General features: G+C 43.3%; 3 protein-coding genes across 4 annotated transcripts in view; 1 reads left to right on the forward strand and 2 right to left on the reverse strand.

The window, feature by feature from the left end:
- Positions 1–11,088, forward strand: part of vps52 (VPS52 subunit of GARP complex) — a 24,395-nt gene extending 13,307 nt beyond the window's left edge. For both annotated transcript variants that reach the window (XM_034094362.2, XM_071204779.1), the window contains exons 12-20: positions 1,467–1,622; positions 1,745–1,863; positions 2,527–2,650; positions 2,775–2,870; positions 3,294–3,401; positions 4,238–4,303; positions 4,893–5,004; positions 6,108–6,226; positions 9,160–11,088. In XM_034094362.2, coding sequence (XP_033950253.1) covers positions 1,467–1,622; positions 1,745–1,863; positions 2,527–2,650; positions 2,775–2,870; positions 3,294–3,401; positions 4,238–4,303; positions 4,893–5,004; positions 6,108–6,226; positions 9,160–9,306 — 1,047 coding nt within the window. In that variant the 3' untranslated portion in view covers positions 9,307–11,088. The remainder of the gene's footprint in view (positions 1–1,466; positions 1,623–1,744; positions 1,864–2,526; positions 2,651–2,774; positions 2,871–3,293; positions 3,402–4,237; positions 4,304–4,892; positions 5,005–6,107; positions 6,227–9,159) is intronic.
- A 5-nt stretch (positions 11,089–11,093) lies between these two features.
- igldcp (Ig-like domain-containing protein) lies at positions 11,094–24,476 on the reverse strand. Its single transcript, XM_034094126.2, has 7 exons — positions 24,369–24,476; positions 23,377–23,420; positions 20,254–20,619; positions 19,142–19,232; positions 17,599–17,777; positions 12,482–12,535; positions 11,094–12,387 (listed from the first exon to the last, which is right to left on the reverse strand). The coding sequence occupies exons 1-7, from the start codon at positions 24,386–24,388 to the stop codon at positions 12,311–12,313; spliced, it is 831 nt and encodes a 276-aa protein (XP_033950017.1). The 5' UTR covers positions 24,389–24,476; the 3' UTR covers positions 11,094–12,310.
- Positions 20,626–23,370, reverse strand: LOC117454865 (uncharacterized protein slr1851-like). The gene is made up of 2 exons (XM_034094132.1): positions 22,648–23,370; positions 20,626–22,528 (listed from the first exon to the last, which is right to left on the reverse strand). Exon 2 carries the CDS (start codon positions 22,158–22,160, stop codon positions 21,810–21,812), a length of 351 nt encoding a protein of 116 aa, XP_033950023.1. The 5' UTR covers positions 22,161–22,528; positions 22,648–23,370; the 3' UTR covers positions 20,626–21,809.
- Positions 24,477–25,021: the final 545 nt, after the last annotated feature.

Genomic DNA, 25,021 nt, shown 5'->3' on the forward strand with positions numbered 1-25,021 from the left:
GAGTGTGGACGGTCGGAGCATATACTGCGGTAGCTTAGCCAAGCTCCATTCAGGGAACACGCATTCTAAAAGGTGTTTCTCTGCCGTCTGTCTGCAGACTTGTCAAAGCCTTAATTCATGGTGTTTACTAACCGGTATCAGTGTGTTGTTACGTCGGCATCATTTAGAAACGTGTATTACAATTAAATCACGGTCACATATGTTCATCTTGTTGTAGTAGTAGCTCCCTTGCCAGCGCGTCTTGTTTGAATGATGCGAGTAAACACAGCTGACAATCGCGGTGAAACTCGAGCGACTATAGCGAAGCGAATATTCGCATTGCGTCCGGTGTGAACGCAGCAAACATGTGCCAAATGGACGGTGGCTGACCGGTGCAAACACGCTAACACTTTCAAAAACATTTAAATGGGGAGAAACACGCTTACTAAAAGCGCTGGATAAACAAAGAGCTGCAAGAAGCTAAACACATTTAGCAAGGCATTGCCAGAAGCCGTTCATAACATAAGCATTGATGGATGACACAACATAAACAGAATAAGTTAGCATACAGTGTAGTAGACGAACGTCTTACACAAATATAATATATACAGAAATAGAATTCTATACACATACATTATACATTTTGCAGTTTTTTTTATAAATGTAAATGCCTGAGGTAGAGCTTGAGAACAAAATGCACAAATGATTACGGGGTATTGAAAGAAAGAAAAGGGAAATCTGTTTTTAAAAACATATTGAACATTCAGTCCATCTCGCCTAGTAGCCAACTTGTGAATGTATCCCAGAAACGCTGATGTGAAGCTTCACTTCTCATCATGTAGCCTACTGAGGTGTAGGTCAACACTGACATCTTGTGGCAGGTCTTTTTCTGGTATTTAAAATAATATTTATTAAAAACAATGTTCTGCCAACAAACCTTTTACAGCTACTGACTGACTGTAATCATACGACAAGTCAAAGTTGTTTCAAGCAATAATCAGTTATATGTTGATACATTCCACAGAAATGCCAGTTTTATATATTATTTATTTTATGTAGAATAAAATGTTAACAGGGCAAGTTTTTAAGAAAGTAAAAACTAGTGGTAAATGTACCATTGTAATTTATATAACGGGCTGTATTTTTATTTGTATGCAACGTGAACTTGTTGTATTTGCAACTTTGCCTTGTTTTCTTGTTTGTGCAAGTTAGGAATACATAAATATTACGATGTGTCCTAGGTTTACCTTTGTATGTGATTGTCATAAATTGAAATGGGTGTTTAAAATATAAATATTCCATAATCTTTCACACACTTGACTTTGCTTTCGCCATCATTGCTTTGTAAGCTCAGAATATTTAAGTATATCTTTAGTACTATGTACTAAATGTAATTCATTTCAAACTGAGTCATGGCGACAAGAATCCAAATGAAATTGTGACACAAGATGTTGTGTCTGAAGTAAACCCATGCGTTCCTCCCGCAGTATCCCTATGAGACGCTGTTCCGCAGCCAGCACTACGCTCTGCTGGACAACGGCTGCAGGGAGTTCCTCTTCCTCTCCGACTTCTTCATGGTGACCGGAAACTCTGCCCTCGACCTCTTCAACAGCATCATGGGGAAAACTCTCAGCATGTTCCTGGTACGACCAAGAAACCTTCTCTGTTGTGCTCAAACCTTCAGCTCCTCTCAAGTCTACATTAGAGACAACATGGCGGCATATTGTGATATTCAGTGTCTCGTGTGTGTGCTCCCTCCCTGCAGAAGAGCATGTCCACTTATGTGTCCGACTGCTACGACAGCATCGCCGTCTTCCTCTGCATCCACATCATCCTCCGCTTCAGAGCCATCACCGTCAAGAGGACCATCCCCGCTCTGGACAAGTCAGTGTCATCAGTTAGTCATTTCAAAGCAAAGCATGCCTGAGAAGCCTTTCCACCCGGCAGGGGGAGACACGGCGTGGGTGTGTCTGCAGACATCATCCTACCGCTGCAGTGATGACATGTCTTTGGAGGATAGCCTGGAAGTTAGCATCATAAGGGCTCCTCGTCAAAACACTTGATTTGGAGAAAATAAGATCTGTGACAGACACGTTTTGTTCAGCAACATAATCTCCACATATTAACACTGCTGTTAACACTGGGCTATAAACAAAGCTCATCACCGACGCTCCACTTCACGTCACCACCGCTAAGCTAAAGCTAAAGCTCTGCACCATGACGTTTAGTCTCATGTAGACTTTTGGAGCAACCGCCACTTTGATGAGCTTCAGACAACAAAACGTAAACATATCTTGTGTGTGTGTGTGTGTGTGTGTGTGTGTGTGTGTGTGTGTGTGTGTGTGTGTGTGTGTGTGTGTGTGTGTGTGTGTGTGTGTGTGTGTGTGTGTGTGTGTGTGTGTGTGTGTGTGTGTGTGTGTGTGTGTGTGTGTGTGTGTGTGTGTGTGTGTGTGTGTGTGTGTGTGTGTGTGTGTGTGTGTGTGTGTGTGTGTGTGTGTGTGTGTGTGTGTGTGTGTGTGTGTGTGTGTGTGTGTGTGTGTGTGTCAGGTACTGGGAGGCGGTGTTGGAGCTGCTGTGGCCGAGGTTTGAACTGATCCTGGAGATGAACATCAACAGCATCAGAAATACAGACCCTCAGAAACTGGGAGTACTGGATACCAGACCGCACTACGTAGGTCCACACACACACACACACACACACACACACACACACACACACACACACACACACACACACACACACACACACACACCCTGCATATCAGCGCTTTCAACAGTGTGTTTGTTGATTTCAGATCACTCGTCGTTACGCAGAGTTCTCGTCGGCCATCGTCAGCATCAACCAGACGTTTACCAACGAGAAAACACACACTCTGCTGGGACAGCTGCAGGTACACACACACACACACACACACACACACACACACACACACACACACACACACACACACACACACACACACACACACACACACACACACACTTGTGTAAGAAGACAGAAGGTTGTACGTGTATAGACAGTGTTGCCACCTGGGACGGATAAACCACACCATGTGAAATGACTCTGATAACAGATGAAGTTACGAGGGCAGGACATATATGCAAAAAGAACCGATTACGTACTTAAAGGGAACATTCAAGAACAAATCAGAAAGGCACATCTTCCCTCTCCCCCTTAGTGCTGGGCAACAGTGTAGGTTTGTGTGAGAGCTGCCGAGTCTCCGGTTGTCCTGTGGAAGAGACGCCGTGTAGCGGCAGCGATGTCTGCTCCTCCTAAAGTCGTACAGAAGGAAACCTGAGCGTTTGTTTTCCAGGTGGAGGTGGAGAACTTTGTTCTGAAGATGGCGGCAGAGTTTCCCTCCAGAAGAGACCAGCTCATCTTCCTCATCAACAACTACGACATGATGCTCAGCGTCCTCATGGTCAGCCTCACATGCTGCTCCATCTCCTGTTTTCATTCTGATCTCCTCTTTGTTTCCTGTTGTCACGTGAAAGCGTTAATCAAGGGTGTCCTCTTTCCTGCTCCGTGTCCTCTTAGAGCACAGGTGTCAAACTCCAGGCCCGGGGGCCAAATCAGGCCCTTGGTGGATTTAATGTCGGCCCGCAGGATCATTTGTAATTCCTGTTAGCTCTGGCCCGGCGGTATATTGCTCCTTCCCTCCATCCTGAGGGTCTCCTCCGCTCAGAGCCGGACCCCAAACATTAATGACCTTGCCCCCGAGATGAGAGGCCAAGTGTCTGAGCTAGCATCCCAGAGCAGCACACTGAGCTCAATGGATGCTTCCTTCTGCACTTTCTCTCTCACGACAGCAGGGCATGTTTGGTTTCTCTTTGAGGGCAATAGTTTTGTTGAAGCTGCTGTTGGCCTGTGGGAGAATGTACTCATAAGAAATGACTCTGGAGGAGCTGCAGATCGAGCTGTGGGAGAATGTACTCATAAGAAATGACTCTGGAGGAGCTGCAGATCGAGCTGTGGGAGAATGTACTCATAAGAAATGACTCTGGAGGAGCTGCAGATCGAGCCATGAGAAATGAAAGCAGCTGATTATTTAATGTTGTTTTAATAGACAATCATTGAAGCTTTGTTAGTTCCAGGTGTAATACGTGCAATAAGTTCATTTCAATACGTTCTGCAAGAAACATTGAACCAGTCCGGCCCTCCACTAGCACCCACTTTTTATTCTGGCCCACTGAGTGTTTGAGTTTGACCCCCCGGTCTTAGATGATGGACATTGAAACCTTTGTTGTCTGTGTCCAGGAGAGGGCAGCCGACGACAGTAAGGAGGTGGAAGGTTTCCAGCAGCTGCTCCTGGCCAGGACCCAGGTAAATACCACAGAGGGCATCAGTCCCATTCAGAGGAAATATCTCTCGTACGATGAGACATCTGAAACCATGTACCCTTCCTCCTTTCTCCGTCCTCTCTGTGCTCAGGGCTACAAGTGTGACGACGACCGCTTTTTAAAATAAGGTGTCACTATGTTAAGCTATATACCCACGGCACATATGGGAATCACATACATGAAGACATGTTACCAGGGATCCTTAAGAATCACAAGAAAATAGCACTGAATTGGGAGAGAAATGTATTCATTTGTTGTTATTATTATTATTACCCTTTTTTATGAAAACTGTTTTAATGAATGATTCCTGCATTTGTCATTGTAATCTCAGAGGATCTTCTTTCAAGGTTCTTTTTCTTTCTTTCTTTTTTTACCCACAATGACTTATTACGCCATTATATATATTTCCTTTTATTTAACTTCAGGAATAAATACATAATACATGTATATACATTAAAACATTCAAAGTATGAATTCTTAACGTTTAATAAGCTGTGAAATATAAAGCAGATTAACTGTCAAATCTTTCAAATGTTCACACTTACTAAAACTGGGACCCTGACTCCCTGCAGGAGTTTATCGAGGAGATTCTGTCCCCCCCCTTCGGAGGGATGATCGCCTTCGTGAAGGAGGCCGAGGCTCTGATGGAGAAAGGGCAGCTGGACCGACTGAAGAACGATGAAGGTGAGAAGAGTCCATTTCATTCAGCTTGATCCCTCTCCTCCAGTGTGTTCTAGAGCAGTGCTTCTCAAAGTGTGGTCCGCGGACCACTGGTGGTCCGTGAGCGCCCCCTAGTGGTCCGTGAGTATATTGGTACAATTTCACATTTTAAATAAATTATTAAATTAAAGTTGTACGCACTCTCGCGGCAATATCTCCGCAATGGAGCGAGCTTAAGTTTCACTTTCGATTGTATGATATAGCCCAGCGAAACACCTTCGTCACACATGTTGCCACTTGTTTGTACCATTTTCAGGCGATTTGTAATCTGTTCTAGAAAAACGATGTGATTTTGGATATTTGTGGAGTTAGGTGGTCCGCGAGTGTTTTTTTATTGGTTAAGTCCTTGGTATGAAAAAGTGTGAGAAACGCTGCTCTAGAGGTTTGTGAAGAGATGTAAATGCTCTGCAAAGGCTGCGACCCCTGTGTTCCCTCCAGAGGCTAGTGGGGCCCTTTGAAAACATTTTTTTTTTTTTAAACGCGTAATTGAAAACTATATTAAGTATGTTTTAAAGAAATAAGGAATCCAAATATATCTGGAATAAGCCAAAGCTCAGAAAGAATATAAAATATAACCTCATTAAAGCTGAACAGCTGCCACTTCAACTCAGACGTGCCAGCGTGAGCCGGATTCCTTCACTTCCCGCTTCACTTTCTTTTTACTGAGTAGGACGGCGTATTCATCAGCGCTCCGCTCAGTTTTGTTTCCTCTCTTTCTGGCTCAAAGATTCAGCTGCCCACATCCTTTTTCTCAGATAGCACACTTCTCGCTGTTTCCTCTCTCACTCACCATAGTGTGTGTGTGTGTGTGTGTGTGTGTGTGTGTGTGTGTGTGTGTGTGTGTGTGTGTGTGTGTGTGTGTGTGTGTGTGTGTGTGTGTGTGTGTGTGTGTGTGTGTGTGTGTGTGTGTGTGTGTGTGTGTGTGTGTGTGTGTGTGTGTGTGTGTGTGTGGTGTGTGTGTGTGTGTGTGTGTGTGTGTGTGTGTGTGTGTGTGTGTGTGTGTGTGTGTGTGTGTGTGTGTGTGTGTGTGTGTGTGTGTGTGTGTGTGTGTGTGTGTGTGTGTGTAGCTCGTATCACTCAACTGATTCGGGGCTTTTCCAGCTCGTGGAAACAGTCTGTGGAGGCGATGAGTCAGGATGTGATGAGGTCCTTCACCAACTTCAAGAATGGAACCAGCATCATCCAGGTGAGACCCCCCCCACCCCCCAGAAATGACATTACAACATCCAATACGAAAGTGCATCTGAAACGAGCTCTAATAACAGAATGAAAAATCTATTAAAGGAGGGGTAGGTAAGTTTGAGAAACCGGCTCGAGATACACGTGTTGTTATATTCCATGGAATGCTCTTAACATCCCGATAGCAATGAATATCTGAAGTGCTTTGACAACAAATCCATAAAAAAATGTAATCTGTAGAAGCCGTGACGCTGTAAAAAGTACAACCAATCGATTGGATGGCCTACCTGCCTGTCAGCCTCCCATCGGGGCACAAACTTATCTCGTGCCCTCATTGGTCATGTGTGTTGGAGGAGGGGCTCTGTGAGGAAGTGGCAGATTTTCTCCGGTTGTGTATTTTCAAATTCTAGCGATCTCGAGCCGGTTTCTCAAACTTACCTACCCCACCTTTAATCCACTGATTATTATTATTATCATTATTATTATTATTTAAAAAATTAGATTTGAGTCTTTGAGTCCTGCAAACACAGGACCGAAAACCATGAATAAAAAGAGATGGACAAATGAATTACAGTAAATATGTCAAAACTAAATGACACAGGTTTGAAGGGATTGATTTATTTCATTTTTCATTGGATCGTTTATTGAGCAGGAAATGCACCTTCATGAACACTTAAAACCAACAAGCAAAAACCAAAATACATGATATGCAAAAAGTGCAAAAGAGCAAGAGCAGCACCCAAGTATTTACCACATGGAGGTACAATATAGCAGCTCCGACATATAGAGTGCAAGAGAAGACACAAGAGCTGCCTCAGGTGCAAGAGGAGATACCCCCGTGTTAAAGTGCAGTTAGCGGTGATCGCACGTCTGTTTGTTTCTCAACCGTTCTTTGAGTTGACCTTTGAACCTATTGAGAGTGGGACGATCCCGTGTCTCAGCTGGGAGGCTGTTCCACAACGAGCTGTCTTTAATTAGAGGACATTTTGTCCAAAAGTGGACCGTCTGCGGTGGACCTCACAGTGTCCTCTGGTTTCTGACCTAGTGCAGCGTCCAGAGTGTTGTCTGTGGATGGGGGGGGGGGGGCAGTCCGTGTAAACATTATAAAGAAAACACATACTTTTAAAAGACTTAAAATGGTCAAAAGTCAAGACATGGTGTTTCTCCAGGATGGTACAGAGGTGGTATGAATGTGGCTTTCTGTCAGACACCTGGGTAGCTCTCTTGAACAGCTGTTCTCTGGGTGTCAGGGTTGTGGCATTTATAAAAGCTAAGACTATTGCAACAACAACAACAGAAAGACAATAGTACACACATAAATACACATCATATAGTTATGTAGGAAACTGAGTGCAGTCGGCCGGGAGAAAAGGGGTTGTTTAAAAGTGAACGAGGACATCCCAACTCATACCGGAGGACTCCTCTGTCCTCGCGTCTTATGGGGGCGGAGCTAAGACGTGAGGAAGAGACGCTAGTGACGGAAAGGAGGAGGCCAGATAGGCAATTGGGATGAACCTGTAGTGTTCTTCTCTCCCCATGTTCCTCCTGCACAAAGCTCCTTTCTCTACATATGGAGTCCTTGTGATGGCTTCTCAAATGTTAGTCTAAGCACTCGCATACCGAAGAGCACTGGGAACTCTGAGCAGCTCATGGCATACATCCATATATACATTTTAGGGTCTGAATTGATTTAAAAACAGGTAAGAAATAGCAAGAATAATGACTTAATAATGAGTGAAGACATGCGTCCTGGGCCGTGGAGTCCCACGAGACGACATTCACCACATGACTATGTTTTTAGAGGTTACATTTTTATCATTTTTACAATTCATGGACGAGGCCGATGGTCCTTTAAAACATTAATAATCTCTCCTGAGGGAAACATGACCATTATTCTTTTGTTTTCACGTTGGCTCTGAGTAACATGGAGTCCTTCTGAGATCTGAAACTCATCAACACACTTTCCAGAAGAGGAAAGTAAGAAGTCTGACGTCCTCACTGGGTCGTATCTCAGAGTAACTCGTGCTCTCCTGAAGTGTTGATGCTTTTGTTTGAATCCTGTGAGCTTTGTTACCAGAAGATCTGTGTTCTGTCCAAGTGTAAATAAAGGTTCGTTGATTGAAAGTGATGATTATGATCAGTAATGGTTAATGGAGTTAATGGTTAATCCATTATTAGACTAATCATTTAGTCTATCAACAAAAACATTGAATTAGGTTTATAGCCCTTCTGATATGGAGATGTTTTGCTTTTCTTTGTTCTATATAAACCAATCATTTGGGTCTTGCGCTGAGCAAACTTGATCATGGACATCTCATTGGACATTTATCTCTATTATGATATATTGTGCACAATTTAATCTGGCAGATAATTAGTTGCAGCCGTCCTCGGGAATCTATCAAAGAATCTTTATTTTAATATTGCTACAACAAATCTAATTTCTCACCTTTAAGTCCAACAACATGACAACAGTCACACCACAGGGCGGAGCGGCCCTGGGCCACTGACATCTTATTTATAAATGTATTTTATTATTGCAATTTATCAGATTATCAGATTACTGAAAAGTAAATATTTGGAAACATATATTTTAGTTAGTTCAAAACTGTGGTGGTGGTTTTCTTTTTTATGTAAAAGCATGATTTTGTTTTCAGTCAAATGGCAAAACAGGAACATCTCGTTGACTAAATGTTTAACCCCGAGCGTTCCCACAATGCAATGGTGTTATCCAACATGAATTAATGGAATACATTTTGTTTTCATTCACAGCTAATACTTACATTAGTCAATGATCTTTCTTTGGGTTAGAGCTCACTTCCTGTGCATTGAAATGATATACTGTATGATCATTATCACAAAGGGAAGTAGGAAGAGGAAGAGGAAATAGACTGACAGAGAAGAGAGGAAGCGAGTGGTATTAAAGGCATGACTCTGTTGCAGGGCGCTCTGACCCAGCTGATCCAGTACTACCACGGCTTCCACAAGGTCCTGAACCAGCCCAGCTTCAGGAGCCTGGCCGTCCGCTCGGAGCTCATCAACCTGCACCACCTCATGGTGGAGGTGAAGAAGCACAAACCCAACTTCTAGCAGGAAGCTGCGTCCGCGGGGACACACACCTGCACACACACCTGCACACACACCTGCACACACACCTGCACACACACCTGCACTCACACCTGGAGTCTCCTCGAGTCTCCGCCCCTGATGGCATGTATTCTGTAAAGCATTCACAACACACACGTTGCTGCATCTCCCCTCCAGCTGCAGATCGTCGGATCCACACGGACCAGTTATTGAATGTTCTATTTATTTCATCTCCTCAGAGATGTGCGGAGAATTGATCACCCTAATGACAACAATCAAGCTGTGCATTAGACTTACGATGTATGCAACCAATACTACTGATGATAGATGAACATGTTAACGTCCACTCAGTTCTGCTGCTTATAGTTTTCTGCTGAAATTGAAAACATGTTAAAATAAATGAAAGGAAATGCTCTTTTATTTAACAAATTAAACGTTGATGTGAACACAAACGCACCGATACAAAAAGATATGACAGTTGTAGTTTTCTACTGGCGCTCTCTTTGATAATTCAGATCGCTGACGAGAGTCGCAGTTAAGTGACGTCTCGCGGTTACCTCTTTCTTAACAGTTCAATGGCCGGTGACAGAGCTCTCAAAGAACACAGGAATGATCAGAGAGTGCAACATCAGTCACCACGACCTCAGAGATATTCAGACCCTTTGAGATCATTAAGTCCAGAGTGTGCCCCTTATTGTGCGTGGGCTCCGTCACATGCTGAGTCAGTCCATAGCTATCAAGAACACAAAACAGTTCTTTAGCCCCTCTGTCCTGGGGGTTGTCAACATGGATGTTAAAATCACCAACAATGACTAGACGGTCAAAGTCAATACACACTATAGACAGCAGTTCAGTAAAATCATCAAAAAAGCTTGCACAGTATTTGGGTGGTCTATAGATATTTAGGAACAGAGCTCGAGAGGAGCATTTCAGCTGAAGGGCCACATATTCAAAAGAAGCAAAGTTCCCAAACATCGTCTGCTTGCATTGAATAAGTCATTAAGCAAAAGAGCTACTCCACCCCTTTCTTACGCAGTCTTGCCTGACTCATACAACTAAAGTTGATTCTATAAGAACAGCTGTGCTATTGTTTGGGTCTAAGCAAGTTTCAGTTAAAAACATAACATCCAGATTGTGCTTGGTGATAAAATCATTGATTAAAATGATTTACCTGCTAAAGACCTGACACGATGAAGCCAGTTTGAATGTGTTCGATATGCTATCACTCTGATTGTTTGTGATGGACCGCGGAGTGCGTGGAGTCACCGTTACATTCGATACATTTAAACAGGTGCTTTTGGATGTTCTGTTTTGAACCTGAGTCACCAACCTTCTGTGGATGTTGGTTATAACAGAGACGGGTCGCTGCTCTGGCAGAGAAGCCTCTGGTCGTTGGGTGGCGCCAGAGAACAGGAGGAAATAATGGCTGGCCTGGGGACTATTTTCAGCGGTGGATTAATCCACATAAAGCGTTTCAGAGACAAAACAATATCAGACTTGGATTCAGAATATCTTAGAAACAATACACAGAAGAAAGCATGAAAGCAGCAGAGAGAAGAATACAAAATAGGGACTAAATTATTAATGTAATTACTCATACAGAACAGCACTGACCCCTCTACGGACTCATTCCCTCACTTCATTGCAGTGAGTATGGAAGATCTGGTGTGCCTTTTCTTATTTATTTAGCTGTGCAAAATAAAATGTTTGCACTTATTTGCGTAAAAAGTCATTCCAGTGGAAACAAATGTTTGTGGCGTTTAACAATAAATAATGGAAATGTGACATGGTTGTGTTAGATGGCTTTATTTGTATTTATTCATGAACTCAATGCATTTCAACATAAAAACATAAATAGAAATATCACACAAACAGGTGACTCAATCTTTATAGAAATTAATCAGTATTTACAACAACAAAAAGTTCTTATTAAATACAAATGCAAGCACATACATACCCGCACACACAAACATACATCCCATATACATGCATACAGTCTTGTGTTGTATTATTCGCCAAACATTTTCACAGTTTTTCCACTCTCTGATTTGAGAAATTGTTGTACTTTGTATTTTTTTCTTTACTCCTGAAATATTTTTGACACTGTTTTAACCAGTCATGAAACAATCCTACATCTCTCTCCAAAACACTTCCATTAGGACAAAGGCGCTGCACTTTCAAAAACGATGCAAATAGAAAACCACAGGTGTTCCAAAACACAAGCAAATGGAGAAACATCTTCACACACTTACAACACATGCGCAGCGTTTAGAAAACATTCACCAACCTGACTAAACGTGTGCAGCATGTAGCGTCAGCGCTGCATAAAAGAAACGCAAGAAGCTCAAACACAACGGAAAAGGCGACGCACACAGGTGGGACTGGAGCGCTTGGTGACTGACGTCCAGGATTATAAAGTTGGACAACTGTCTGTGTTTGCAGAGTTAGTCTGTTTCATAACTGTAAGTGTTCTTTTCAGTATATTTGAAATGACTAAGTTAGCTACCATAGCTAGCTAGCTCACAGCAGATCTGCAATAATATCAGCAGGATCATGATATCACATTTGATAAAATAAGCCGATAAAACATTTTAGGACATGTGGCCAATTTACAATCCACGAACGTCACCAAGCGCTCCGGTCCCAGCTGTGTGCGTCACTGTTCAGTGTCCCCCGGTTCCCGTTGTGTTGCAGCGCTTTCTTTATGCAGCACATTTAGTAAACCCTGCACATGTTTCCTCAAGTTGGTGAATATTTTCTCAAATATTTTTTGGTGAAGATATATTTATTCATTTACATGTTTTGTTCCAACATTTGATACCATATTGGTTTTGCAAACTTAACTTAAATTCACTGCAATCCAACACAGGTCTATCTAGCTCATTAGCTTTTAGGTTAAAGTTTAGAAACACTACGATAATATCTAGGAAAAACAGAACTTACATTGTTTGCTGGCTATAGTGTAGTCTTTTGATATAGGTGCAGTTATTTTGTACAGAGAAGTTTCTTAGAAAAGATGAAGCATTTCTGTGATAAGAACAGACAAGAGAAGAAGAGCCGAACAGCTGCCTCTGACGGCACCACCTGGAACACATCAGAGGGCGCAGATAGAGGTTATTTCAGATCACTTGTTATTGGAGTTACTTCAAGTGAGTTGTCTGTTGGTCTGATTCCTCACCTGTTGGTACTTGATGTTCCATTGTCTGGGCGAGTTTGACAGCTTTGGAGCCTTCTGTCAAAACACATAACATTAAAATCAGTTGCATGTGACAGAGATGGAAATTCATCTAACATTTGTGTGAAAGAAACATTTGATGCAGAAAAAAGGGACAAGACAGAGGCGTGACAGTTTTGAAATGACAAGAGAATATTTAGAGACATCTTGGATTTAGAGAAGCTGGAATGGACATTTTATTATCTGCAGAACAACATTGCAAAAACCCAACGGTGAAGTTAGGAACTTTGAGTCAAAAAGGGCCATCAGTTTGATATCTGAATGATAAAATGACTTTAAACATCTCAAGTCAAACAATATCTGCATTAACCCTCATGTGCCCACGCTTTATTCACCCATCACTGCAGCAGCACACACAGTCCGGGGTGTGGGGTATAATCATTTGTATAATTCTTTAAATAATTTGAACATTGTATTCTAATAAAAATCCTTTGGGTTTGGGAGGAATAGTAATGGCATTTTGCCCAACTAGATGCTTCCATTAGCATGACGGGTACACAATGTGGTTGCAGTGTCGAGTGGTGCAGCCTTAGGGCAACCCGTTAGTTAGCATAGCAAGGGCTCCCTCGACAATTAGCAAGGGGATTTACCGTTGGATTATTGTAGAAAATACGATCTGTGGCTAACAAACCTTCATGGTATTTATACATTTTGTTCAGCAAGATAATCTCCACATATTAACACCACTTTTAGAATAGTTGAAGCAATGCAATTTCCGGAAATGTAAAGCTAATGTTAGGCTATACACCGTCTACCTGAGCGTCAAATGATTTAATGACACCACCGCTAAACTAAAGGCGGCTAATATTTAGCGAGTAGTAGTCTCCTTTAGCTACTTGTTAGCAACCACCATTTTTAAGACACATAGGAGAATGAAACATTCACCAGCGGGGTATTTACTGACATAACACATAAAATGAAAATCTCTATAGCTTGCGTTAACCACAGAGCTCGTTTCGGGCATCGAACCAAAAACTAATTCATCGATGTATTGGTATTACAACTTTAAAGATACCGCTAATGTATTTTTCAAAAGGATACCCAGCCCTACCAAATACACGTATCCAGCTAGAAAGCAGGGGAGGAGTCTAAAAAGGAGAGCAGGGGTCCAACATATGCATGGGAATACGTGGATATACAAGGCAAGTAAGGACAAGTGAACGGGGGTGGGGGGGTTTGAGGAGAACACAAGAGTTACTGGAGACCAGTAGAAGGGTCTGGATGAAAGGAAAGTGAATGTATGGTGAAAGCAGACTAGCGAAGAGATCAATGTGACATTTGTAGAAACATGGGATATGTTCTTGCTATATTTAAAGTGAATGAAGCTAACATTGTGGAAGATGTTGTTCAGTGTCCCTCGGATGAGCTGTTGGCGCAATGCACAAAGGAGCAGATTGCTCATTATTACTCTGTTGATTCCAAACAAAGGAAACCCTGAAAGGCGTTATAAAGGCTCATTTGCTAGACTGATGGACCGGGGAGGTAAGAGCATTGTCACCAATGATGTGTCTGGCTTAACATTTGAACAACAGAAAGAATTGTTGATTCTTGAAAAAGAGGTGGAACAAATCAAATACAAAAAGGAACAATTGGAACTGCACACATCGGCTCTGATTAGGGCAGGTAGAAGGTCTGCATCGGCTCTGATTAGGGCAGGTAGAAGGTCTGCATCGGCTTTGATTAGGGCAGGTAGAAGGTCTGCATCGGCTCTGATTAGGGCAGGTAGAAGGTCTGCATCGGCTTTGAATAGGGCAGGTAGAAGGTCTGCATCGGCTTTGATTAGGGCAGGTAGAAGGTCTGCATCGGCTCTGATTAGGGCAGGTAGAAGGTCTGCATCGGCTCTGATTAGGGCAGGTAGAAGGTCTGCATCGGCTCTGATTAGGGCAGGTAGAAGGTCTGCATCGGCTCTGATTAGGGCAGGTAGAAGGTCTGCATCGGCTTTGATTAGGGTAGGTAGAAGGTCTGCATCGGCTCTGATTAGGGCAGGTAGAAGGTCTGCATCGGCTTTGATTAGGGCAGGTAGAAGGTCTGCATCGGCTTTGATTAGGGCAGGTAGAAGGTCTGCATCGGCTTTGATTAGGGCAGGTAGAAGGTCTGCATCGGCTCTGATTAGGGCAGGTAGAAGGTCTGCATCGGCTCTGATTAGGGCAGGTAGAAGGTCTGCATCGGCTTTGATTAGGGCAGGTAGAAGGTCTGCATCGGCTTTGATTAGGGCAGGTAGAAGGTCTGCATCGGCTTTGATTAGGGCAGGTAGAAGGTCTGCATCGGCTCTGATTAGGGCAGGTAGAAGGTCTGCATCGGCTCTGATTAGGGCAGGTAGAAGGTCTGCATCGGCTTTGATTAGGGCAGGTAGAAGGTCTGCATCGGCTCTGATTAGGGCAGGTAGAAGGTCTGCATCGGCTTTGATTAGGGTAGGTAGAAGGTCTGCATCGGCTCTGATTAGGGCAGGTAGAAGGTCTGCATCGGCTTTGATTAGGGCAGGTAGAAGGTCTGCATCGGCTTTGATTAGGGCAGGTAGAAGGTCTGCATCGGCTTTGATTAGGGCAGGTAGAAGGTCTGCATCGGCTCTGATTAGGGCAGGTAGAAGGTCTGCATCGGCTTTGATTAGGGCAGGTAGAAGGTCTGCATCGGCTCTGATTAGGGCAGGTAGAAGGTCTGCATCGGCTTTGATTAGGGCAGGTAGAAGGTCTGCATCGGCTCTGATTAGGGCAGGTAGAAGGTCTGCATCGGCTTTGATTAGGGTAGGTAGAAGGTCTGCATCGGCTCTGATTAGGGCAGGTAGAAGGTCTGCATCGGCTTTGATTAGGGCAGGTAGAAGGTCTGCATCGGCTCTGATTAGGGCAGGTAGAAGGTTTGCATCAGCATTTAATGAGGAACTTGTAAGTTCACGCTTCAATGTTGCAAGTCATTTACTGTTGTTGCCAAAGTTTAAAGGTGGGGTAGGTAAGTTTGAGAAACCGGCTCGAGATCGCTAGAATTTGAAAATACACAACCGGAGAAAATCTGCCACTTCCTTACAGAGCCCCTCCTCCAACACACACGCACGCGCACATGACCAATGAGGGCACGAGAGAAGTTTGTGCCCCGATGGAAGGCTGACAGGCAGGTAGGATTGGTTGTACTTTTTACAGTATTACGGCTTCTACAGAGGACATTTTTTTATGGATTTTTTGTCAAAGCACTTCAGATATTCATTGCTATCGGGATGTTAAGAGCATTCCATGGAATATAACAAAAAGTGTATCTCGAGCTGGTTTCTGAAACTTACCTACCCCACCTTTAATGAAAATGATATAGACACTTTCTTGTGTCTGTCTGAGCGTGTTGCTGACTCAAGGGTTGCCTGGTGAGGACAGAACTCTAATGTTGCAGTGTGTGTTTACAGGTAAAGCACAAGAAGCCTGCTCCGCTTTATCTTCTGATGCCCTTAAAGATGATGATACGGTGAAATCGTCTGTTTTGAAGGCTTATGAGTTGGTGCCTGAAGCGTACCGCCAACGTTTTAGAGACTGGCGAAAGAGTGGTAACAAAACACATGTGGAATTTACACGGGATTTGTTCTTGCATTTCAAGCGCTGGTACTCTTCTTCTGGGGTAAAAACATTGGAGCAGTTATGTGATCATTCTGGAGCAGTTGAAACAGTCGGTCCTTGAGAACATTGCAGCCTATATTAATGAACATAAAGTCACATGTCCTAGGGAGGCAGCAGTACTGGCTGATGAGTATGTGTTGACGCACAGGCGCATCTTTGGTGAGCGTTATGAAAGGAATGAATCCCAGAGAGCAGGATCTTTGTCTCCAAAGTGTGCACACCACCCTAATGGCACATTATTGCCATCAACAGGGTCATTGGAAACAAGAATGTCCTTTGCTAGAGGGGAAAAGCAACCATTTCCGTGTGAAGTCAGTTGGTTTGGCTACAACTGTTCATAATCCCAGAGTCGGTGAAACAGAAGTCTTGGCTCCATTGCAGATGCAGGGCAAGGCAATCGATATCTCAGAGGTGGAGTCGGGTTATGCTTCGTTTATCTCTGACGGTTTTGTAACTGGTTGGGAGTGACAAGAAAGTTCAAGTCAGGATTTTGAGGGACTCGGGCGCTTTGAATACTTTTGTGAGGGAGGCCATCTTTCCTTTTCCTCCAGATTCAGACAGGGGGCGCTGTGTTCCAGTCAGAGGGATTGGTCTGCAAACCATTTCTGTGCCTGAGCATAAACTGTTTCTGTCCTGTGATTGGATCCAGAGAGAAGTGGAGGTTGGTGTTCGTCCAGAGTTGCCCGTGAGTGGAGTGGACATCATGTTGGGAAATGACCTGGCAGGTGGTCGTGTTTGGCCAGATCATGCAAAGCCATTCAGGGGTAACAAAATAAACATTGCAGGAAAGAGTTTTCAAGTTTAGAGCTTATACTTACAGCTACTACATGAAACATACATTTATTTAATTTTTCCTTACAAAAATGGTTTATGTTTAAGTTAAGCTCCCGGATAATTAGAGGAAACAAAGAGTTTTTGAGATTGCTTCAAATAAACCACCAAAAGATCTCCATCTACTCGCTGGTAGCAGAATGTATGAAGATCTTAAAGTCCGTTACGAGAGTCGACTTCCATGTGTAGCATGTACCGAATGTCTGCTGAGGGATGGGAAGAAAAGAGAAACGTTTTCAACAAAACATTTCGTGGTTCAGGACTGTGGTTTTAATCCTTGTTCAGAGTGGATTGGAATTACCTGTGGACACTGTGAGATGTTCACTCTGGATACCTGTGTTTCCAGAAGGAGAAGATGCTCACATTCCCACCTGGTTCTTAAACAACCAACCTGCCTTCTGCATTAGGTCTCGAGGGGCCGCAGATTGCTCTCCCTGATTAAAACTGTGTTCGTAATCCAGGAGGAAAAATCAGTTTCCCTCGAAGCCGGCTGAGAATGGAGTTTAGCCGTATCAGAACTTCATTTATATGGTTGCGCATTTCAGAAGCTGGAATCAGAGAGCATGTTGCGTTTCTTTAAGCTCGATGAAAGACTCAAACAGTGAAATATAAGAAAAGTAGGAGAAAGAGCCTCACCGATGACCGACAGCAGCACGGTGCTGACAGCGAGGCCCTGCTCGTCCATAACTTTGTACATTCCTTCGTCCGAGCTCTTTAAGTTCTTGATTGTCAGCCGCTCATTTGCCACATCTTGCTCCATTCGCTCACTGTCTTCCTCGCCCCTCATCCACACGACCGACCACTCTGAGCTGTTCCTGTGGAGCACAGAGCACTTCAGTCAGAGGCAAACAAAACAATGATGAAAGGTTTGTATGCTACGCTAGAACAGTGATTATTCCATGATGCTATGCTGAACATCTATTTGGACACTTTTCTTTGCACACTGCCCTGTTGTACCATGAACACTTGCACAGTGAATGCATTTCGCCCATGTATCGTTGGCTTAATCAACATGGCTGCTTGCCCTCACAGGAAGTAACCTCTGTTAGCCAGCGAGCAATGTTATTGTTTGCCGTAGAAAATCATTACAGATCGCTCGATTAACCCAATAAAGGATTTGCATTGGGACTTAACACCGAACATAATGAGTGGTGCAGTGACGCGTCCTGAAACCCGGAAGTAAGCTGCGCTCGGGTTCCCTCCACAGAAAGCAACGGGCTTTCTCCAGAGGGTTGTGGAAAACAGCTGGAAATAAGGTCTGTGGAAACGGACCTGTTTGATAAATGCACGTTTTGTTCAGCCGGATAATCTCCACATGTCTACCCTACTTTTATGTGCCGCTTACTTCCGGGTTTTAGGACGTGTCACTGCACCACTCTATTGAGACACAAAACTAGTTCTTATTTGATATTGTTCCTCGTTTATTTGGACGTTTTAAGTGGTATGTATATTCTTTTTTTGTTCCTGTTTCTTCTTCTTCTCTCGCCTGTTTTGATTGTCTGTCCTGGCCTTATCAGTTGCTGCTGTTCCCCATCAGCCCAGCAATCACCTGACCTCCTGTGCACACGTCCCCTCTGTAGTTCACATTATATTTCAGTTCTTCTTTTCCCTGTAGTCATTATTGGATTCCTGTAGGTTGTTTTACAGGAAGTTCTGTTCTCCTTGTCTTTCCTTTATTACACCTAAGGATGAAAGTATTTTCGGTTAAAAGATTCCATTCTCCTACATTTGAGTCCACACAACTCCACTTCCTGTGAAAGTCATTTTCTCAGAGGGCAAAAAGCCTTAAAGTTTACTCGGCATCAAACAGTCTGATGTGTAAATACTGCCTCCGTGGAGCTTAAACTAAACTAAAGTACAGCGCATGTTCCGGCACCGCCTCATGACAAAACTCAATACTAAATGTAATGGGGAAAAACCAATGAAACGTTTTATTAAGAAATGAGATCTTCCTACTTTCGAAAGTTCTACGTCAAGTGTTTTTTCTAAAACCCACAATTCATTCTCTGTTAAGCTTTCATCCGGTGAATCATCTCTTCACTTGCAGCCTGTGACCTGTGTTACTCTGACGCACACAGCCGCTTCGTGGGGGTGTGGGGGCAGAGACCAAAGGAGCAAACAACAGATGAGAGAAATGTGAAAAGAAAAGAGTAGGATGATGAGAAGGGGAGCAGCTTACCTGTCCTGGAACACGACCTTCCCAGAGTGCTGGGTGTACAGATCCAGAACTAAATCCTCACCTGGACCTCGAAACAGAATGGATTTATAGTCTAAGAGGAAAAAGAAAACAATATTCAAAAGAGTAAAGACCTCAGCATCATTAAAGACTAAATAAATGGATCACATAAGAATATATGAGAGAAGATATAAGACAAGAACTGGAACACACAAAGCAGAATGAGAACATTACGTTATTACGTTAGAGATTAGAATTGGGGCAGAAAGAAACTTTAGACGCGAAGAGAAAGCAGAAGATGAGAACAAATTGAAAGAGTGATGGAGAGAGAACATTAGGTAACATTGAATGATAGAATAGGAAAAGAGTTATTCGTTATTATTAAATCTACAGGCAAAATAATAAGAGATAAATAAAGTCCTGGAAGAAGACGATGTGAGATGCAGTGGTGGGCCGTCGGGGCAGCAGGGCCTTCTCTGCTGCGCAAACACGATCCATGACTAACCTTTAATATCGTTTTTTCATTAACATGTATTACATTATTTCCAACAGTCTATTCTCTTCATGTCATAGCTTTTCTCTGCAGCGCTCGGTTGCTCCAGTAACAGTTATTAATGTTGGAGCTTTTATCCAATCACATTTCAGTGAGAATGTGTTGCTGGGTCGACAGTGCGGGCATTGCAGCTTAAAACGAATGGCAATGAAACTGTTGCATTGACCAATCAGATTTGGACTTGGATAGGCTATAATGACTTATATTTAAATGTTTTTTATATTTCCTTGTCATTTATTAAGTAAACATTGATGCGTCTCCTAGAGATGATGTATGTGGCGCAGCTGTGGCTGCAGCGAAAGGAGACTTGTTGCATTGTGTTATGTTGGTTTCTTGCTTTAGTAACGGCATTCATTCGCAACATGAGATACCTGTCTGTGATGCAACGCTCTGTTGTGCTGCATTTCTGTATGATACTAATGCTTTCTATCGGCGTGACGTCGTAATAATGGTATTAACAGGTGGATGTGTTCAGGTAGGAAACTACTGAAGTCCTAGGTGTGAAATTCCCGGCCCAATACTGATGAGATGAAATAAAGAATAGAAAGATAAGCCCACTCACCGGATACAGACAGCTTGACACTCTGAATGAAGACCTTGGTCTTGGTGGACCTCGCTCCATCCACCAGCATGAAGCTCTCGTATCTCCCTGTGTCTCCAATCTGCACGTCACTGATGACCAGAGAACAGTCCCCGGACTTCAGCTTCTCCTCTGGAACCTCCACCCGGCCCTGAAACTCTTCCGCCTGCCACTTCTTCTCCCCCTGCAGCTCAAATATGGTGTCGGCAGGGCTGTTCCACTGGATGTAGCAGGTGGAGGGCGCCTCCTCCCCCAGGCGCTGCTTCCAGCTGCAGGGAAGCACCGCCTGGTTTCCTACCTTGAAGGTGACGGACAGGGGGCTCGTGGCGGAGGACAGGGAAAAGGAGTCTGGAAGACATGGAGGAAAGGGTCCTCAACACGGGGTGGGAAGCAGTGAAGTACAAATACTTTGTTACTGTACTTAAGAAGATATTTCTGGTATCAATACCACTATTTCTTTTTATGACAACTTTTTACTTTTACTTCTTACATTTTCCAAACAGTGCTTGTTACCTTTTGGTGGCGTGATCATTATTATTATGAGTCATTGCCCGCCTATTTCAACCTAATGTCATACAGGAAACACATTTGGTGTATCCGTCATTTCCTGGTGTTCTCTAAAGAAGAGGGACAATCGAGAACTCAGCTCAAGGCGTTTCCCAGAATCCCTGAAGCTGTGCAGACGGCCTCAGTCAGCAGGAAGCAATACATGGCGCCTTTTTTTATTTTAATTTTTTTATGTATCCTTTATTTATCCAGGAATGTCCCATTGAGATACAAGATCTCTTCTTCCAGGGAGTCCTGACCTGGCCTTATCTCAAGCCAGTAGCCTACGAAGCTATTTCAACAAAGCAAGGAAGAAGACAGCAAGACAACTGGAGCGAATTATGTGTATACGTTTGCCATCTCTGTCAACATCATGGTGGTCCAAAGAGGATATGTTTTGAATGGTAAGGTGACCCTAGAAAGTGTGTCCCAGTCCTTACCAGAGTCATCCACAAACGTCTGCAGCATCTTCTCACGCTTCTGGTTTTATCTTTCAACCGCACCGTCGTAGGGCGTGGCCTTGCTCACTGAGGTGCCGCGTTGTCTATAGAAGAAGGGCTGGGGTGGTTGGAGTTGTTGTCTCTGTGCTGCACTGGTGGAGCATTTAATTTGTCCTCCTCTGGTGCTATAGAGCCAGCTTGGCAGCGGCATGCCCCTCCGCTGGATCATGCTCCTTCTCAAAGGCCATTACCTCCAAAGGGAGTATCTGCTATAAGTTGCTGGCCTCTCAAACCTCCTCCTTCGTATTATTCTATGGCTGAATCCAGTGCTGTTCGAGACCCTCTATGCGGTGGTATAGGTCTTGGAGGGGTTCTTGGCAGGTGGTACGGTTATGGATTAGAACTGCTGTCCATACATCTCTGGGGACATGTCGAATTTGGTCAGCAATCTTGCAGGTCTGTGTAGCAGCGTACTCTCTCCTTGTCCTTCGTGGTGTTGGTCTCCACTGCCCTCCATGACAGCAGCGGAAGGACTCGACATGCCCACTCCACTCATTGTTCAATGTCCACTGATATTGTGGAATTTTGGCTATTTTTAGTGCCTCTACTCCTGACTTGGCCGGTCAGGTCTTGGACGGTCAGGTCTTTGCTGGTCAGGTCTTGGCTGGTCAGGTCTTGGCCGGTCAGGTCTTGGCTGGTCAGGTCTTTGCCGGTCAGGTCTTGGCCGGTCAGGTCTTGGCCGGTCAGGTCTTTGCCGGTCAGGTCTTGGCCGGTCAGGTCTTGGCCGGTCAGGTCTTTGCCGGTCAGGTCTTTGCCGGTCAGGTCTTGGCTGGTCAGGTCTTGGCCGGTCAGGTCTTTGCTAAAGTCATGGAAACAGGACAGATGGTGCCTCTTATGGGGCATACTTGGGCATATGCAGGGTCGCTTGCTTTCTGGGACGATTTGCTGTCGCTGTGTTCTGAGATGCAGCAGCGACTGGTGGATTCTGGGGCATGTCGTGTCTGGACCATATTTGGGTGTGACTGGATTGCAGGTTGAGGCAACTGATCAGGCAGTGTAAGAGAAGTCTTGAGGCGTCAGTGCTCTGCCAACAGGGCCTCGTTAAGGTGAGTCATTTCCCCTTGGTTCAGGTGTCAGGGCTGATGCTGCTGGAGCTGCTCGGGTTCCTGTCCCCCCAACGCTGTCCTCTGATAACACTGCTGTCTCCCAAGCCAGCTCTAAGCAGGCGGTCGAAATCCCATCATGCTGTTGACGCTGCTGGGAACGCAGTCCTGATCCACAAGGCATTACGATAAAATGTGGTCAGTCCAATCTATATTTTAATTCAGACTTTCTTTTGTATATAACTGGTTATATGAGATGAATGCATGTCAGTGGATCTTGAGATCACCTGAGATGCAATGTCTGTTCAGAGAGTGCCCTGGGGTGTGCTTATGCCTCCGATGTATCCGACTCTCGGCTCTTGGTGCCACCCAGGTAAATACTTAGTGCCGAGTTGAACCTACATTGTGGGCTGAGAACCAGCACGGCTGCAGTGGAAACACATGGGTTCTTAATCAGGCCGTGGTTGCCAACAGACCCTGTAAACGCTTCTTTGGAAAATAGTATTGTGTGGTTTAAGGGACAATACAAAGATTTGCACAGGGGCCAATCCCAACTATGTCATGTGGCAGCTTGTGCATGTTCCTTGTCATGTTGGATGTCGATCAGTCTTTAGCAGTTTCACGGTAGAGGCTTTTTCCATCTATACATGTCAGATGATTTAGCAAAAATGTTTAAGTCCCAAAAGGTCCAATTATATTTCTGTCTTAATTCCTTCTCTGTTTGCAGCGGCTTGAACTAAAGTTCATCGACCGTAACACTGAGGAGAGAATTAAAATATGCCACCGGAAAAACTAACAGAGTGATTTGTCCTCCCGAGAATAATAAGAGCCTTGATCCGACGACATTTATGTGATTTCTGCAGAGAACAGCAACTGTTTTGTGTCTAAACAACTGGCTCTGCCCACACACTGGTAGGGCTTCAGAGGGTGTGCTATTCAATTCCGGACAGCACATGATAAGATTGCTTCTAATCCTTGAAACTAAGGCAGCAAGAAAACACTACACCTTTACTCACCAACTAAACTGCCAATCAGGAAACACAGTAGTTGTAGGAAAAACCTGAAAGAATCAGTTTTTATGAGAAACACATACTTTTTATTTTCATAATCTGTCACACCAACATAATAAAGATGACATAAGATTGTGTGTGTTATACATCCACAACACAATACATATTATTTCACATTAAGTCAACACTGTAACCTCGTTACTTTCTGTTGGTTTATTTAATAAATGCTATACATTTAAATTCTGGAAAATCTTACACACCATACCTTTAAAGTAAAAATATATGTAGAACTGAATCCTAATGATACAGAATAACTAACATTATTGAAATATCCATCATTTATTCAAAGTGTGTTCAGAAGCTTTCCACTTACAGTAATGGAGGGTGGCGTCACAGCCGATTACTGGCTAATTAACTATTACTATTAACTATTTTATACTGTATATAATTATATATAGATCTAACAGTTACAATTATTTTCAATATATGCTTTGGAAACAGAATACTTTAATATATTATTATAAATAACATCATGAGTCAGTAAGCAATTCGAAATTGTATACTTGAGAATATTCTGTGTATGTAATGCTTAAGAACAGAAGTGTCTTCATCTATTTGTCATATTAAGTAAATCGAAACTCATTTGGCAGCACTGTCCCCAGTGAGCTGCATAGACTATCATCTATTTCAGTGGAATAGGTTTCGTTTATCACTGGCTTGTTTAGGTTCTTCAGAAACGAAACAGCTGCCCCCTGCTGGTCCGCAGCATGAAGCCGCTCACAGGGAGGAAACAATCACTGATATTGGTTTTATTCTGCAGATATATTCAACCCAGCAGCATTACACCTTATTCACTGACATATACAATTACATATGTGGGTTATCATTGTATGAACAACATATGACAAAATAATCGAACTAAATGAAACTGTTAATGTTAAATGTAAAATGTACTGTAAATTAAGCTTTTAGTTTATAAATGAAGTAATGTTTCTTACCATTGTCTGAAGTATTTCATGATTTTCGCTGTTTGGAAACTTAGTTAACTCCTTCTCTCTCCTTCTGTGAAGCACGTTGTGAAATGTCTGTTTACACTCTGTGAGGCACTTTATCAGCTGAGCGCGTTACGTTTCGACTTCCGGTGGAGCCTTCAAAATAAAACCTGGAATCGCTTTGAGGGATGACAAGTGATAATGAAACACAAGTTAAAAATAAAGAGGTCCTTAGAGACTTTACATATTCCATGTTATTTAATCAAAGTGTCATTCTGGTATTGTAAATGTTTTAAAGTAAAAACAAATGTTTCAATATCATTCGTGTTTCAGTCTTTTGCCTGTTGTAAGGTCATCATTTTGTTAAGGATGATTATTTGTATCTAAATTAAATATTAAAATAACAACAAAGTACTTATTATAATAATAACATGTAGCCTAGGCCTAATGGACATTTTAATACCTGATTGTTAGATGAAGAAAGAACCAGGCATTACAATTAAAATAATCATGCTATATATATAGTGTGTGTGTGTGTGTGTGTGTGTGTGTGTGTGTGTGTGTGTGTGTGTGTGTGTGTGTGTGTGTGTGTGTGTGTGTGTGTGTGTGTGTGTGTGTGTGTGTGTGTGTGTGTGTGTGTGTGTGTGTGTGTGTGTGTG

The sequence above is a fragment of the Pseudochaenichthys georgianus genome, chromosome 11 (assembly GCF_902827115.2).
Source record: "Pseudochaenichthys georgianus chromosome 11, fPseGeo1.2, whole genome shotgun sequence".
Lineage (NCBI taxonomy): Eukaryota > Metazoa > Chordata > Actinopteri > Perciformes > Channichthyidae > Pseudochaenichthys > Pseudochaenichthys georgianus.

Coding starts and splice junctions, on each gene's coding strand:
- LOC117454865 (XM_034094132.1), bottom strand. CDS start 22,160: ATGCCCCATAAGAGGCACCATCTGTCCTGTTTCCATGACTTTAGCAAA.
- igldcp (XM_034094126.2), bottom strand. CDS start 24,388: ATGAAATACTTCAGACAATG. Junction 17,778..19,141: donor AAGGTCGTGTTCCAGGACAG/GTAAGCTGCTCC, acceptor TGTGCTCCACAG/GAACAGCTCAGAGTGGTCGG. Junction 12,536..17,598: donor CGTGCTGCTGTCGGTCATCG/GTGAGGCTCTTT, acceptor GTGTTTTGACAG/AAGGCTCCAAAGCTGTCAAA.